Source organism: Loxodonta africana, chromosome 6, assembly GCF_030014295.1.
Source record: "Loxodonta africana isolate mLoxAfr1 chromosome 6, mLoxAfr1.hap2, whole genome shotgun sequence".
NCBI lineage: Eukaryota > Metazoa > Chordata > Mammalia > Proboscidea > Elephantidae > Loxodonta > Loxodonta africana.
In genome coordinates, this window is record NC_087347.1 from 43,290,835 (window position 1) to 43,306,102 (window position 15,268).

The window sequence follows — 15,268 nt, forward strand, 5'->3', positions numbered from 1 at the left end:
TGTTGACCCTTGACTTTACCAAGCATGATGTCCTCCTCCAAAGACTGGTCCCTCCTGATAACATGTCCAAAGTATGTGAGACAAAGACTTGCCATCTTTGCTTCTGATGTGCAAATATGATGTTAGCTGTAAGTTTTTTGCTGATGTTCTTTTTCATTTCTAGTTTGTTGAGAGTTTTTTTTTTTTTTAAATCATGGCTGAGTATTAAATTTTGTGATATGTTTTTTGCAATGATATTAGGGTTTTAACATTTAAATCTTTATCCATTTTTTGTCTCAACATCATTTATTGAATATACCCCTTTTCCGCTGATTTGAAATGCCTCATTAATTGTAATGGACTGAATGATGGCTCCCAAAGATATTAGGTCCTAATCCCTGGAACCTGTGAATGTTATCTTAGACAGTAAAGTTTTTGCAGATGTGGTTAAATGAAGGATTTTGAGATGAGGCGATTATCTTGTATTATTCAGGAGAGCCCTCAGAGGCATCACAAGCGTCCTTATAACATGAGAGGGGCAGAGAGAGGTTAAACACACAGAAGAGAATGGGATGGTAAGACAGAGGCAGAGATTGAAGTCATGCAGCCACAAGTCAAAGAATGTTGGCAACCACCAGAAGCTGGAGGAGTCAAGGAATGAATCCTCCCCTAGAGCCTTCAAGAGAGTGTGGCCCTGCCAGCTTGATTGAGGATTTCTAGCCTCTAGAACTGTGAGAGAATAAATTTATATTATTTTAAGCCACCAAATTTGTGGTCATTTTTGACACAGGAAACTAATGTGTATACTAAATTCTTAAATAGTTTTCAGTCTCTGTGCATTTCTTCTACTGATGTGCCTGTGGGGCCAGTACCACTTCAATTACTACAGTTCGAGTTCAGTTTTGTTTTTCAAAATAACTTATTTTATCAAAGGTATACATATGCATGACTTTTAAAAGTCAAATAGTGTTAAAGGATCATAATGTATAGAAGGAGTCTTCAGTGGCAGTCTCTAGCAGCACCTGCCTTCAACCCTGTTACTCCTAAATCGTATGTTTATATTGCTGCTTAAAAAAAAATACTGCCACATTTTTGATTGATTAATGTGTGGCATTATCTACTGACTTACAGCAGATGAGGACTTAGCTATCCTTTAGCACCAGCGTACCCACCTGTCCTCCCCGTTGTCCCAACAGATAATTTTTATTAAATCAAGTGTTTACTCTGAACTATCAAATATTAAAACAACTGAGTCACTATAACCATGCCTCCTTTTGTGAATGTCATTTGTCTTCACTTTTACTGGAATTACTAATGGCTTTTTTTTTCTCATTAACCTAGTTTTCTTAATGCCTACTATTGATCTTTCCTTCTAAAATCTCTGCTGCATGACTATCAGTACATGTTTCCATATGTGCAAACAATATCAGCTATGTTCCCCCGCTCCCCTCATAGGCCTCTGCGCAGCTGTCATCCTGGGCCTTCCCTTCATTGCTCTTCTGGGTTGCGTTTTGCTCTTCATTTTGCTCTTCTAGCTTGCATTGCTGCTTTTGAGAAATCTGCTCTTATTCTGACTCCAAGTGCTTTGTATGTGATCTACTTTTTCTATATTAAAACTATTAGGATCTTTTTATTTCTGGTATTCCTGAAAGTAATGGAGATTTGTGTCTTTCAGTTACAGGAAAATTTCTTGAATTGTTTCTTCCATTAGGCAATGTATAGATACTTTTTAGTCAAATATTGGACTTTTTGGACTGAGTTTCTGATTTTATCTTTTTTTTGTTCTACCTTCTGAGGTAGTTCTTTTTCAACCCTTTTTTTTTGTTTGTTTCAGCTGTCCTATTTTTTTTTTTTTTTAGGAGTTCTTTCTTATTACTCTTTCTTAGTGATATTGTTCTTTTTTTTCATGGGAGCAGTATTTTTACTTACCTAAGAATCTTAGTTGGAAACCCTGGTGGTGTAGTGGTTAAATGCTATGGCTGCTAACCAAAAGGTTAGCAGTTCGAATCCACCAGGCACTCCTTGGAAACTCTACTGGGCAGCTCTACTCTGTCCTATAGGGTCTGTACGAGAGAATATTAGAGGGTGGTTTTTTGTTTTATTTTTCTCTGTATCGTCTTTGCTTTCTATTAGCCGTTTTCTTTTTTTCTATTGGTTTGGGGTGGGGGTCTTTCATGTTAGAGACTTGCTTCAGTTATCTGTGATCTTTGGCTCTCCATTTATATTTAACAGTAAGACTAACAGCCGCTTGGAAGCATTGTATGTATGGGAGAATTTGTCGACTGGTGAGTTTTGCTCTAGGGTGAATAGACAGGGGACCCCCCTTTTTGGAATGCTCAAGTAACACACTCTTTCTCTGAAACTTTAAATTTTTTTCCAGAGAAGATTATCTTCTGGTTTCTCTGAGAAGTGGAGAGCATGTGTGTATTTGTGGTGTGAATGCTTAGCTACAGGAGCCCAAGGAAGGGGAAAAGAGCTTGACATTAAGTGAATCAATTTGTAAACTTTCACTTAATCTTTCTGCTTTCAGGCCCAACCCTCTACTGAGTCTACATACCCAAATCCAGAGCTTTCCTGGTTAGCTTTCTTCAACTCCCATTGAGTGGCACAGATTAGGGAGAGGCTTCAGGCCGCAACCAGGCTGTATACAGACTGGCAGTGAATCCTCCTTCCACTTCCAAATGGTGTGTGTCTCAGAGATTCTGCTAGGTAATTGGTTAGTTACTTAGGTTATTACTTTCTCTGCTGTCTTTCAAATATTTACTGAAATCTCTCTTCTGCTCGTGTCTCTATACTTACTCATTTATATTTACGAGTTAACTGATTACTTTTTTTGTTTTACTCTTTTATTTTTATTTTAGTGGGGATTTGGGAAAGGAAAGCAGATGTGGCCAATCTGCATTCTTAATTGGACACCTTTGTAGTGTATTTCCAAGGGCATCCAATTAAAAGTCAAATCCTCTTTTCCAGGTTATTCTCTGGGATGAGCTTTGCAATCATTTTGTCAATTAAATAAAGATAGTTTTAAAAACTTACATTTTATACATTCTTGTTTAATTATAGGTTCTGTGTAATAATAATTATAATAATTCCTTATACTTTATGGTTTTCAAAGCAGTTTTACATGTGTTATCCCATTTGATCTTCATAACATGAGAGACTGCATTTGGAGACACCAGGCATAGCAGAAGGCTGGGGGAGGCGTCCTGAAATTTGTGGTAAAATTGGCAATAGAATTCTAAGCTTCGTAGGGGATTAGTTTTAATATCATTTTTTGACCTAAGAATTTAGTGTTTGATACTTTATCAAGAACATTTGACATACAATTTTCTCATCCATTCTTTCAAAAAACTAAAATAATATTTTATTTTCTGGTTCAGTTTTTCTCTCTGATAATGTTTATATTTTGAATGTCTTGCTGATTTATCAACATTTTTAAGTCTTATTTTCTAATTATTTAAATACTGTTTGTTCTTTCTGAAATTATAAATCAAAATTAATATATCTGTCATGCATTGAATTGTGTCCCAAAAAAATATGTATATCAGTTTGGCCAAGCCATGATTCCCCGTATTGTATGATTGTCCACTATTTTGTCATCTATGTGATTTTCCTGTGTGTTGTACGTTCTGTCATGTTAATGAGATGGATTAGTGGCAGTTATGTTGATAAGATCTACAGGATTAGATTGTGTCTTAAGCCAATCTCTTTTGAGATATAAAAGAGAGAAGCGAGCAGAGAGACATGGGGATGCCATGCCACCAAGAAAGAAGAGCCAGGAGCAGAACACTTCCTTTGGACCCAGGTTTCCTGTGCAGAGAAACACCTAGACCAAGGGAAGATTGATGACCAGAATCTTCCTCCAGAGTCGACAGAGAGATAACCTTTCCCAGGAGCTGGTGCCCTGAATTTGGACTTGTAGCCTACTAGACTGTGAAACAATAAATTTCTCTTTGTTAAAGCCATCCGCTTATGGTATTTCTGTTATAGTAACACTAGGTAACTAATACTGTATATCATTTTTTTCCTGTTTCTTAAAAGTACAGGTTGTAATTATAGCATAAATTCAGACCAAACAGAGCAAGCATTAACATGTTTGGCTATTAACATTAATAATCTATTTAGTATCTTTTTTAGTTTGTCAATTAGATTAAACATTGACTAAATAGATTCTTACTATGGAAAATACTTTTGAAGAAGTTTAATTTTAGTCTGTTTCTTGTAGTCACTCCATGGATTCCTTTGGGCAACCCAGATCAGAAGATAACCAGTCAGTAGTCAGCAGAATGCAAAAGAAATACTGGAAAACTAAACAGGTCTTTATCAAAGCAACAGGAAAAAAAGAGGATGAGCATGTCGTGGCGTCTGATGCTGAACTGGATGCGAAACTTGAGGTAAATTTGAGGATTTTGTTTTTCGTTGCATATAAAAACCAAAAAACTAAACCCTATTGTTGTCGATTCCGGCTCATAGTGACCCTATATGTATAGCGTATAATTGTTTATTATTTGAGACTACAAAGGAAACTATATAGCAAGCTTTCACATTGAAGAGCTTACAGGGATAAATACATACTTGTTAATAGAATGTTTAGTTGTGTTTGGCTGTCAGTCACATCTTCTGGATAGAAGGTCATTCCGACAAATTGAGAGTTGGCAGAGCTGGTATTCACTACATTCAATAAATCATGAGCTAAATAATTTCTATGGCACGTGTATTATAGTTTTAAGCTAAATATTAACAAATTTATGATATTCCCACTTGGGACAATATGTTCATCTTATATCATGTCATAATATTTTAATAGTGCTTTGATGTTAGGTCTTATACCTCACTGAAATCAATTAATTGAAATCAAATAATAAATGAAGATTTCATAAGTTGGAGTTTTTGTTGCTATTATTAAGGGCTAGAATTATTGAAGTACTTCATAATGCTGATTTTGGCTCTGTTTTAAGTACATGCAACAATGGCCATGAAACTAAGCCTGTAAATGTTTTATACTTTTAAGTAATTAAACTAGCTACAGGGAACTCTCAGGTAATTTAACTAATTAAAATGAAAAAGCCTGGATTTTTAAATGCAGTTTTACTAGTTTTATGTACATACACTAATTTAAGGTAACTGCTACAGCACTGGGTTTTCTTACAAATACGGTGAAGCAGGGGTTCTTTTATGTTTGGAATATAATTATGTTGGAATTCTTAAAAATATAGATCCAATTAAATAGGTCTTCATCTACTAAATGTTTTCTTCATTTTTTTAAAAAGTGAACTTCAGCCATTGCCATGATAAATATGCAAATAGATGACAAATTAACAAAATTTAATTATTTCTGTTCAGAAGTATTCCTTAGGAATCCCGCCCATACAGGGAAAATCTAAATGTGTTTTCTATATCAGAAGTCAAAGCAAGTGAAGAACTCATAGCCAAAGAATATAGACATTTCTAAAATAGATATAATACTTAGAAGAAGAAAATGTCTACATTTGAAGTGCTTGTAATAGATATATTTACTTATGGTTCTTAAAATTGTTCTAATAAAATTTATTTTTCAAGGTTTTTCACTCCATTCAAGAGACCTGCACTGAACTTTTGAAGATAGTTGAAAAATATCAGCTAAGACTCAATGGTATGAAATCATAGATATCTCTCGGATAATTCCCATTTAAAATAAATATTAGTTTGCATTTTTTTAATTAAAGATTTAATGTAAAAGTATAGTTTATTGAACTATTTTGTGAAGTTTCTTATGGTAAAATATAAATATTCAGAGTGATCCATTCTCAAAGTCCCTGTTGTTGTTGTTAGGTGCCGTTGAGTCAGTTCCCACTCATAGTGACCCTATGTACAACAGAACGAAACACTGCCTGGTCCTGCGCCATCCTCACAATCATTTTTATCCTTGAGCCCATTGTTGCAGCCACCATGTCAATCCACCTCGTTGAGGATCTTCTTCTTTTTCACTCATTCATCTTTCTGATGTTCAGTTCTCCTGCTGGTTTGATTGTTTGCTTCCATCATTTAAGAAGTCCCTCTCTTGACCCCTCCTTGCCCTTGCAGTTACTATTTCATTCCTCTGTTCCTGTTTATAGGAAAATTAGAAATAATTGCCTGTATGCATGGTTTTCAGTTTCTCTCTTTCACTCACCTCAGCAGGTTTTCATCCCCACCACTTCATGGAATTGTTCTTAGCAAGGTCATGAAGAACTAAACTCAGTAGCCAATTTTCAATCCTTATTTGACTTATATTATTTGTCACAGTTGATTATCCCTCTTTCTTGATACAACCATGCTTCCCTGGTTTTTCTCCTATTGGTCATTCCTTCTTAAAAAAAAAAAAAAAAAACCCACTGCCATCGAGTAGATTCCAACTCATAGTGACCCTATAGGACAGGGTAGAACTGCCCAGTAGAGTTTCCAAGGAGCACCTGGAGGATTCGAACTAACGACCTTTTGGTTAGCAGCTGTAGCTCTTAACCACTACACCACCAGCATTTCCCATTCCTTCTCAGTATCCTGCTTTTGCTGAATTCTCCTCTCTCCTAGACATCTTAAGATTGGAACTCAGTCTTTGGATCTCCTCTCCTGTTTTAAATACACTGGCTGCCTGGCCCTACTGGACCTGACCACCGCTTTGATGATGGTTGACTCTTTCTCCTCTTCAGCCACATTGGTCTCCTCCACAGCAGGCATTCTCCACCCCGAGATACTGCACAGTGGACTCCCTAACTTCCTAAGTGTTGGTCAAATGTCATCTTTTTAGTGAGGACTTTCTTGACCCCATATCTACAGTGCAATGCCTCTCTCCCTCTTAATTCTCATTATAACAATAGCACTTAACAATATCCAACATTCTATGTATTTTATCTGGAAACCCTGGTGATGTAGTGGTTAAGTGCTACAGCTGCTAACCAAGAGGTTGGCAGTTCAAATCCGCCAGCTGCTCCTTGAAAACCCTGTGGGGCAGTTCTACTCTGTCCTATAGGGTCGCTATGAGTCGGAATTGACTTGATGGCAGTGGGTAGTGGGTATGTATTTTATCTATTGTTTTTCTTTCTACCACTAGAATATGCTCTTTATTTGCATATCACTCAGTTTTCATCCATTTAAAATATGTATGTTTATCTTAATCTATTATCTATCTTTTTTTTAACATTGCGCTTTAGGTGAAAGTTTACATAGCAAATTAGTTTTCCAATTAATGATTCTTACACAGATTGTTCTGTGACATTGGCTGCAATCCCTGCAATGTCTTAGCACTTTTCCCATTTATTCCCTGGGTTCTCTGTTTCCATTAGTCCGGTTTCTCATCTTTGGTTTAGGGCAAGTGTTGCCCTTTTAGTCTCATATAGTTGATTGTTCTAAGGAGCACATTCTTCACAGACGTCATTGTTTATTTTATAGCTCGGTCTATTATTTGGCTGAAGATGGCCTTCAGGAGTGTCTTCAGTTTCAAGTTAGAAGACTGTGTTAGGTCAGTAGTCTCAGGGGCTCCTCCAATCTCTTTCAGACCAGTAAGTCTGGTCTTTTTTTTTTTTTTAATTGAATTTTGTCCTACATTTTTTACCCATTCTAACCAGGACCTTCTATTGTGATCCCAGTCAGAGTGATCGGTAGTGGTAGCCAGGTACCATCTAGTTCTTCTGGTCTCAAGGTTAGAGGAGGTTGTGGTTCATGTGGACCATTAGTCCTTTGGACTAGTTGCTTCCTTGAGTCTTTGGTTTTCTTTGTTCTCCTTTGCTTCAGGTGGGAAGAGACCAATAGTTGTATCTTAGATGGCCACTCGCAAGCTTTTAAGATCCCAGACACTACTCACCAGGCTAGGATGTAGCATGATTTTTATGAACTCTGTTTTGCCAATTGACCTGGATGTCCTCTGAGACTGTGGTCATTAGCCTTCAAGTCCAGTAGTTCGGTCCCAGTGTCTAAGTTAGAATATGCTCCCTTTAAGGACAGGAATCTCTTTTATTTAGTTCTTGACCCCAAAGCCTAGAAATAATGTCTAGCATATAGGTAGTACTCAGTAAATATTTGTTCAGTGAATAAGTGAATTTCTTGTGAAGCTACATAAATTAATCTCTTCACTTTATAATTAGAGGTTGTATATTTTCCCATTAAAGCAAGGAATCCAGTAGCATGATTACTCAAGTAGTTTTGAGTACCTGCTATGTGCAAGGCTCTGTGCTTTTCCCAAGGAAATAATTGTAGAAACAATTTTTTGTAAAATAATAAGAGATGACACAACATAGTATAATTGAGTTCAGAATAGTGATACAGGCATAGCTCTGAATCCCTAGGAGTGAAAAATAACTAGATTAGAGTAATTGGAAAAGGCAACTCTGCAGATGATAATTGAGGTAAAACTTACAGGGTTTATATAAGTTGAGTATATGGAGAAAGAAGAGACTTGGAGGCAGGGAAATGAGCTTAAAGAGTGAAAACAGCCTACGTGGGCAGAAAAGTTTGTAACTGGGAATTGTAGAAAGGGAGAGACTGGAAACCCTGGTGGCGTAGTGGTTAAGTGCTATGGCAGCTAACTAAAAGGTCGGTAGTTCAAATCTACCAGGCACTCCTTGGAAACCCGGTGGGGCAGTTCTGCTCTGTCCTGTAGGGTTGCTATGAGTCAGAATCGACTCGACAGCAACAGGTTTGGTTTTGGTTTAAAGCAAGAGAAGAATGTTAGATTACCAACTCGTTGCCATCGAGTCGATTCTGACTCATAGCAACCCTTTTGGACAGAGTAGAACTGCACTTTTGGGTTTCCAAGGCTGTCATCTTTAAGGGAGCAGACTGCCACATCTTTTTCCCATGGAGCGGCTGGTGGGTTCGAACCACCGACCTTTCGGTTAGTAGCCACAAGGGCTCTTTAGATTGCTAAACCAAAAAGCGAACCAAACCCAAAACCAAACCAAACCCAGTGCCGTCGAGTCGATTCCGACTCATAGCGACCCTATAGGTTAACCCTTAGATTACTAAGGACCTGAAATATTTTACCAAAAAGTACAGCCATTAATCACATTCATTGGACCAAGGGAGTCCTGTGACAAATTGGAAAAGTAAAGAAACATTGGCAAATTTGTGTGTCCTGTGTTTTGCCCTGTAACCTCTAGATCGTTTGGAGCATTTTAGGACCAAAACCCAAACCAAACCCACTGCTGTCAAGTTGATCCCAACTCATAGTGACCCTATAGGACGGAGTAGAACTGCCTGATAGAGTTTCCAAGGAGTGCCTGGCAGATTCAAACTGCCAACCCCTTGGTTAGCAGCCGTAGCACTTAATCCTTATGCCACCAGGGTTTCCCATTTTAGGACAAGAAAGGAATACACATACATAGCTTTCATTATGTCTTTCTTTTTGAAATTATGTATAAATATGTGATTTCTTGAAGCATATTCTGTTAATACATCTTCTGTTGGGAATAACATCAGACAAACCACGTAGAGTAGTCAAGTGCTGTAAACCTTAATGGGAATCACCTGAGTGGGTGAAGAACACATGGGGCTGGGACTTCTGTCATTTTTGGCAGGCATATCCTGGCAGAGCATCAGCACAGATTCAGCGTCATCTCCTACCCTTTCTGCACTGGTAGGAGTAAGGCTCAATGATGATTCATGTTCAAATTGATACTTGGTCTTAATGAAGTGTTCCAAGTTTTCATAGGGCTTTCTGGATCATATACAAATTAATTTTTTTCTGGTAGCTTTCATTGAGGTGTGTTTTATGAAGTTATGATTCAAAGAAATGTATAATCTGTGCATCTCTCAAGTGATGATGATAGCCCGTTGCCGTAGAGTTGATTGCAACTCATAGTGACCTTGTAGGATAGAGGGTTTCTAAGGAACGGCTGGTGGATTAGAACTGCCAGACTTTGAGTTAGCAGCTGAGCTCTTAACCACTGTGCCACCAAGGCTCCATCTCTCAAGTAGTAATCAGAATATTAATGTGAATCCCCAAATTCCATCCACTCTATGTTAATTGTTGATAATGTAGCACATGGTTTTATTAAAGATAATACTACAGAATGTATAGATAAACCCCCATAATGCCATCCCCTTGTCCTGGGGTCACCCTCGTAGGCATGACAGAGAAGCTGTAGGAGTGGCGAGAGAGTAAGTGAGAAGGCCTGAGTTCTCTTGCTGCCTCAGAGGTACCCAGGGACTTACTTCCCTTTCAGTTTTTAACTTCAATTTTTGTATCAGTAAATTAGGGTGAAATTAAGCATGATGTGTTATCTTTTTTTTTTTTTCACTTTAACCTTACAGTTTGAACACGTTATGGGCTTGCCCCCTTGTTAGTCTTATTGTGACTAGTGTGTCTTACACTCGATCAGTGCTTCTAAAACTGTATGTGGTGACGGATCAGTTTTTTGGGTTTTTTACTTTTAATCTGTTATAAACTGATATTTTTTGTATAATACTGTGAAAATGCTTTACTAGAAAAATGAAATACAAAAAAGACATGCAAATATAGGCTCACATATTTTTATTATCAGATTTAATGTATATAAAATAGGCAAATTGGTAAAAATTTCTAAACAGCTACTCTCAGTTTCTGTACTTGTTATAAGTCAGTTACTGTCAAGCCAATTCCAACTCATGGCAACCCCACGTGTGTCATAATAGAACTGTGCTCCATGGGTTTTCAGTGGCTGATTTTTCTGAAGTAGATTGCCAGGCCTTTCTTCCAAGGTGCTTTTGGTGGACTTCGGCAGCCAACTTTTTGTTTAGCAGCTAAGCGCATTAACTGTTCGCACCATACAGCTGGAGCTAGCAAATATCTCTGAACCGGCACTGGTCAAATATACCAATCAAATGGGCAAATCCTACCCAAAAGCAAGACAAGAAGGCAGGAAGGGACAGGAAAACTGGACAAGTGGTAACAGGGAACGGAGGTAGAGACAGGGAGAGTGCTGTCACTTTGTGGGAATTGCAACCAATGTCACAATGTAATATGTGTATAAATAACTTCTTGAATGAGAAACTAACTTAAGCTGTAAACTTTCACCTAAAGCACAATAAAATTCAAAAAGAACAAGTTAAGAAGTTTAAATAAGAAACAAATACTTTGTAAGCAGCAGTCCTGTTAGATAGAATGCATCTCTGCACATTTCAAAATGCATAATTCATGGTTTTGTGTTTATTTTTTATAATTTCGGGTTTGTATGGGGTTTTTTTTTTGGTCACTAAAGAGCAGTGTTTACCAAATTGAGGTCCATAGATTCACTGCCTCAAAACCATTCGAACTGCTTGTCAAAAAGCTGAGCCCCATGCCCCACCCCAGAGATAGAAAATCAGAATCTTTGCAAACAGAACTCAGGAATTTTCATTTAAAAAATAAGTCTCTCTTCTTCCTCCTCCACGTAGTTCCTATGTATAGAGAATTAATACTGTGAGAATTTTAGTTGTGTGTGTGTTTTAAAGAAATGATGAAATGAAAATAACTATGCTGTAATCTTTTTCTAGTTATATCGGAGGAAGAAAATGAGCTAGGGCTCTTTTTAAAGTTTCAAGCAGAACGGGATGTAACTCAAGCTGGCAAAATGATGGATGCCACTGGCAAGGCACTGTGTTCTTCAGCCAAGCAAAGGTTTACCATGGTTTTCATCATCCTTAAATCTGTAGTGAATATGACAATTTTGACATGTGTACCTAAATTTGCATATTAGTAGAGGTCACTGATCATTCCAATAGAGGATTAAAGAAAACTATATTGTAATATATCATTGTTTTAATACTTAACCGTTAATTATCTTGTATTTAAAACAGTTGTTGTAAAAATTTGAAGTTCCTGGTTGCTTAATCCCTCGAAACACCCTTTAAACCTCTATGTAAATTTCTTTAGTGGTTTTACGTATCCAGGTCACAGAACTACTAATACTTAAGTGTATATATTTTCATTGTATTCTTTTCACTTTTTCTTGATACTATACTACCCGTGGATACCCTGATGGCATAGTAGTTAAGAGCTACAGCTGCTGACCAAAAGGCTGGCAGTTTGAATCCATCAGGCACTCCTTGGAAACTCTATGAGGCCGTTCTACTCTGTCCTATAGGGTTGCTTTGAGTCAGAATCGATTCAACAGCAGCGGGTTTGGTTTATACTACCCATGGGTTGCTTGGAACTTTTTTTTTAAATGGGAGACTTTTTTTTTTCTTCTTTCTTACATACTTTCTATTTATCATTTTACAATTTTTTAGCATAAAGATACCTTGTATAAAGAACCTCCTACAATTAATAAATACAGCCAAAATCATTGTGTTTTCAGAAGAAAAATAAAAACAGGCCTGTCAGACTGTAATGCCAGTGTCCAACTTAAGGGGCTTTATTCTGAAATACCATATCAGTGCAAAAGTGCATCTTGAAGGAAGAGACAGAAAATACTAAGTACAGGACCTTTCTATGCCGTTGAGTCAAAAGCAGAGCAGACTAGTTGGACTTAACTCCTGTTTCTTTTCTTTTTTTTTTTTTAATTGTGTTAAATATATATGAAATAAATCTTTCTTTTCTTGTTCTTGTTCTTAGTTGCTAAGAACACAATTCTCATTAGTTCTAGCATTTTCTTTGCTCTTCTATACTAAAAAAAAAAAAAAAGAAGTTGCCATCCAGTCAATTCCGACTCATAGCGGCCTTACAGGACAGAGTAGAACTGCCCCACAGGGTTTCCAGGGAGTGCCTGGTGGATTCAAACTGCTGACCTTTTGGTTAGCAGCTATAGCTCTTAACCACTGTAACAACACTCCTTCTATACCCAAGCTGTCCCTAAATTGTCCAATGAAAGACATCCTGTTTATAGGATTATGCTTTGTGAATGTAGGGTCTCTATTACCCACGGAACTCTTTTCTAAATAGCATATTTATTTGGCAGATTACTTGTATATGGATTGACATTCAGAGTTTGCAAAAATTATGCATTTCTTAAAATAAGGAGAGGAGGAGATATAAACAAATTTTTATTAACAATCTAAAGCTAGCTCTATGATCCTTATTTTCTTTTTAAAGTTCCTCAGGTATTTTAATAACTTCCTATTTGTAGACTCATCTTGACAGCAAGTAATGTTTTATGGCCATTTTATAGTTTTGTTTTGCTTATGAGATGTGTATTCCTCTGATTTTTATCTCTCTGCCATCAGATTAGCCCTGTATATGCCCCTGTCTCGTCTTAAACAAGAAGTGGAAACATTCAGTCAAAGGGCAGTGTCTGACACCTTGATGACAATTAACCGGATGGAACAGGCACGCACAGAATACAGAGGAGCTCTGCTGTGGATGAAAGATGTATCCCAAGAACTGGACCCAGACACCTTAAAACAAATGGAAAAGTTCAGAAAAGTATAAAAATATATTCTTTTCCTTTTCTTGATACCTGAATCACTGGAACTGCCAAAGAATAATCAAGATCATAAAATGGCAGACTATTTTGGGGAAATATATGTTAGATTAGAAATTCTCGATTGCTTTAAGATCTTGGGTTGAAGGACAAAATGTTGCTGCATGTTTTTATTCTTTTCCCCACCCCATCAGCCTCTTTTATTAATCTCTTCATCCTTCTCCTAATAGATCTAAGCTCTTAAAATGTTGCTTACCTGGAGTTTTAGGATTTGTTTGCAGGAAGAAAACAGTTTATTACTAAGGAAAAAATTTTAACTTAAGTAAAATTTTATGTAAGATAATTTTTAACTATAAGAAAAGATACAGCTTATCAAATTTTTCATTCTGCCACAATACAGTGTTTGACCACAAAATTTTAAAGCAGCAATCTGGGTATGGTTATATTTTTTTGCTAAATGAATTCCTTATTATAAGTTATATCCCCTAAATTTAGCATACATGAATAATAAAATTCATTCACTCCTTCATAAATATTCAGAGTACCTATAAGAAAAACAGAGCCCTGGTGGCGTAGTGGTTAAACGTTTGGCTGCTAACCAAAAGCCTAGCAGTTCAGATCCACCAGCCACTCCTTGGAAACTCTGTGGGGCAGTTCTGCTCTGTCCTAGAGGGTAGCTGTGAGTCAGAATCAACTTGACGGCAATGGGTTATAATAAAAATAATGATATTTAATATTGATAGAGCCTGTACTCTGTACTGTCTGTCCTGAGCGGCTTAGTTCATTGATTACTCCTAAAAGCCCTGTGAGGTAGGTGGACACATGGCCTCAGGCCATAGCAACCTCTGTATTCCATCCCCTTTATAATCCTTGACAATTAGAATATAATTGAAACCTCTTATTTGCACCCCAAAAGCCCTGCAAGGTCTCTCCCTGACCCCTCTGCAGCCTCCTCTTGTACTTGCTCATGATGATCAAGCCCTACCCTATTCCTGCCTGCCTGTAATCACGAGAAGCACTTCCCAGTCAGAACCTTTGTCCTTGCTCTTTCCAACACCTGGAATGCTCTCCCCAGGGTCTCAGCATGGCCCACTTAAAATTTTTCTGTCTCAGTTCAAGTGTCATGCACAGTCTTACCAAGGGCTTCCCTGATCATCTTATCAAAAGTAGTCACATTTCTAGTCACTTGTCTTTTTATCTTTGCAACATGAAATTTTCTTATAAATCTATTTACTACTTTTTTCCTGTGCTTCTCCACTTGGGAACAGTGGGGAAGAACATCGTCTTGTCCATCACAATAACCCCAGTGCCTAGAACAGTGCCTGGCACATAATAAAACTAAACCCCTTGCTGTCGAGTCGATTCCGACTCATAGCAACCCCATAGGACAGAGTAGAACTGCCCCATAGAGTTTCCAAGAAGCACCTGGTGGATTCGAACTGCTGACCTTTTCGTTAGCAGCCGTAGCACTTAACCCACTATGCTACCAGGGTTTCCTGAAATGTGTATATATGGCACATAATAGATGCCTTATAAATATTTGTTGAATGAATGAGTATATTTAAAAGTTGAGTAGACACATGTGATTCACTATATAGCTAAGAAATATGATAGAACTGTTTTTAAATTTATAAGTGTACCTGCACTATTCAGAATATTATTCTTCCTCTCAGCATTTTAACTGATGTCATCTCTGGATTTATTCTTCTACTCTTAGCTAAATATTATATTATCCATGAGTAGTTTTGGATGTTCCTTTTTACTTAGAATAAGTATTTTCTTCTTAATTATATACTTTCCACTTACCATTTCCTACTTTGCTAGCATAGAGCTATCTGCTGGAAAGGATCTTCTGCAGTTACTAAAAATAGCCAAAATCTTCATCGTTAATCGCAAAATAATATAGGAAGAAGGAATCTGTTTTCCTTATTATAATTTTATGTGTCTGAAAATATTTA

The 15,268-nt window shown here is 37.1% G+C and overlaps 1 protein-coding gene across 1 annotated transcript; it reads left to right on the forward strand.

Moving 5' to 3' along the window:
- The first annotated feature begins 1,922 nt into the window (after positions 1–1,922).
- Positions 1,923–13,579, forward strand: ICA1L (islet cell autoantigen 1 like). The gene is made up of 4 exons (XM_064286798.1): positions 1,923–4,373; positions 5,539–5,611; positions 11,446–11,569; positions 13,114–13,579. Exons 1-4 carry the CDS (start codon positions 4,212–4,214, stop codon positions 13,316–13,318), a joined length of 564 nt encoding a protein of 187 aa, XP_064142868.1. The 5' UTR covers positions 1,923–4,211; the 3' UTR covers positions 13,319–13,579.
- Positions 13,580–15,268: the final 1,689 nt, after the last annotated feature.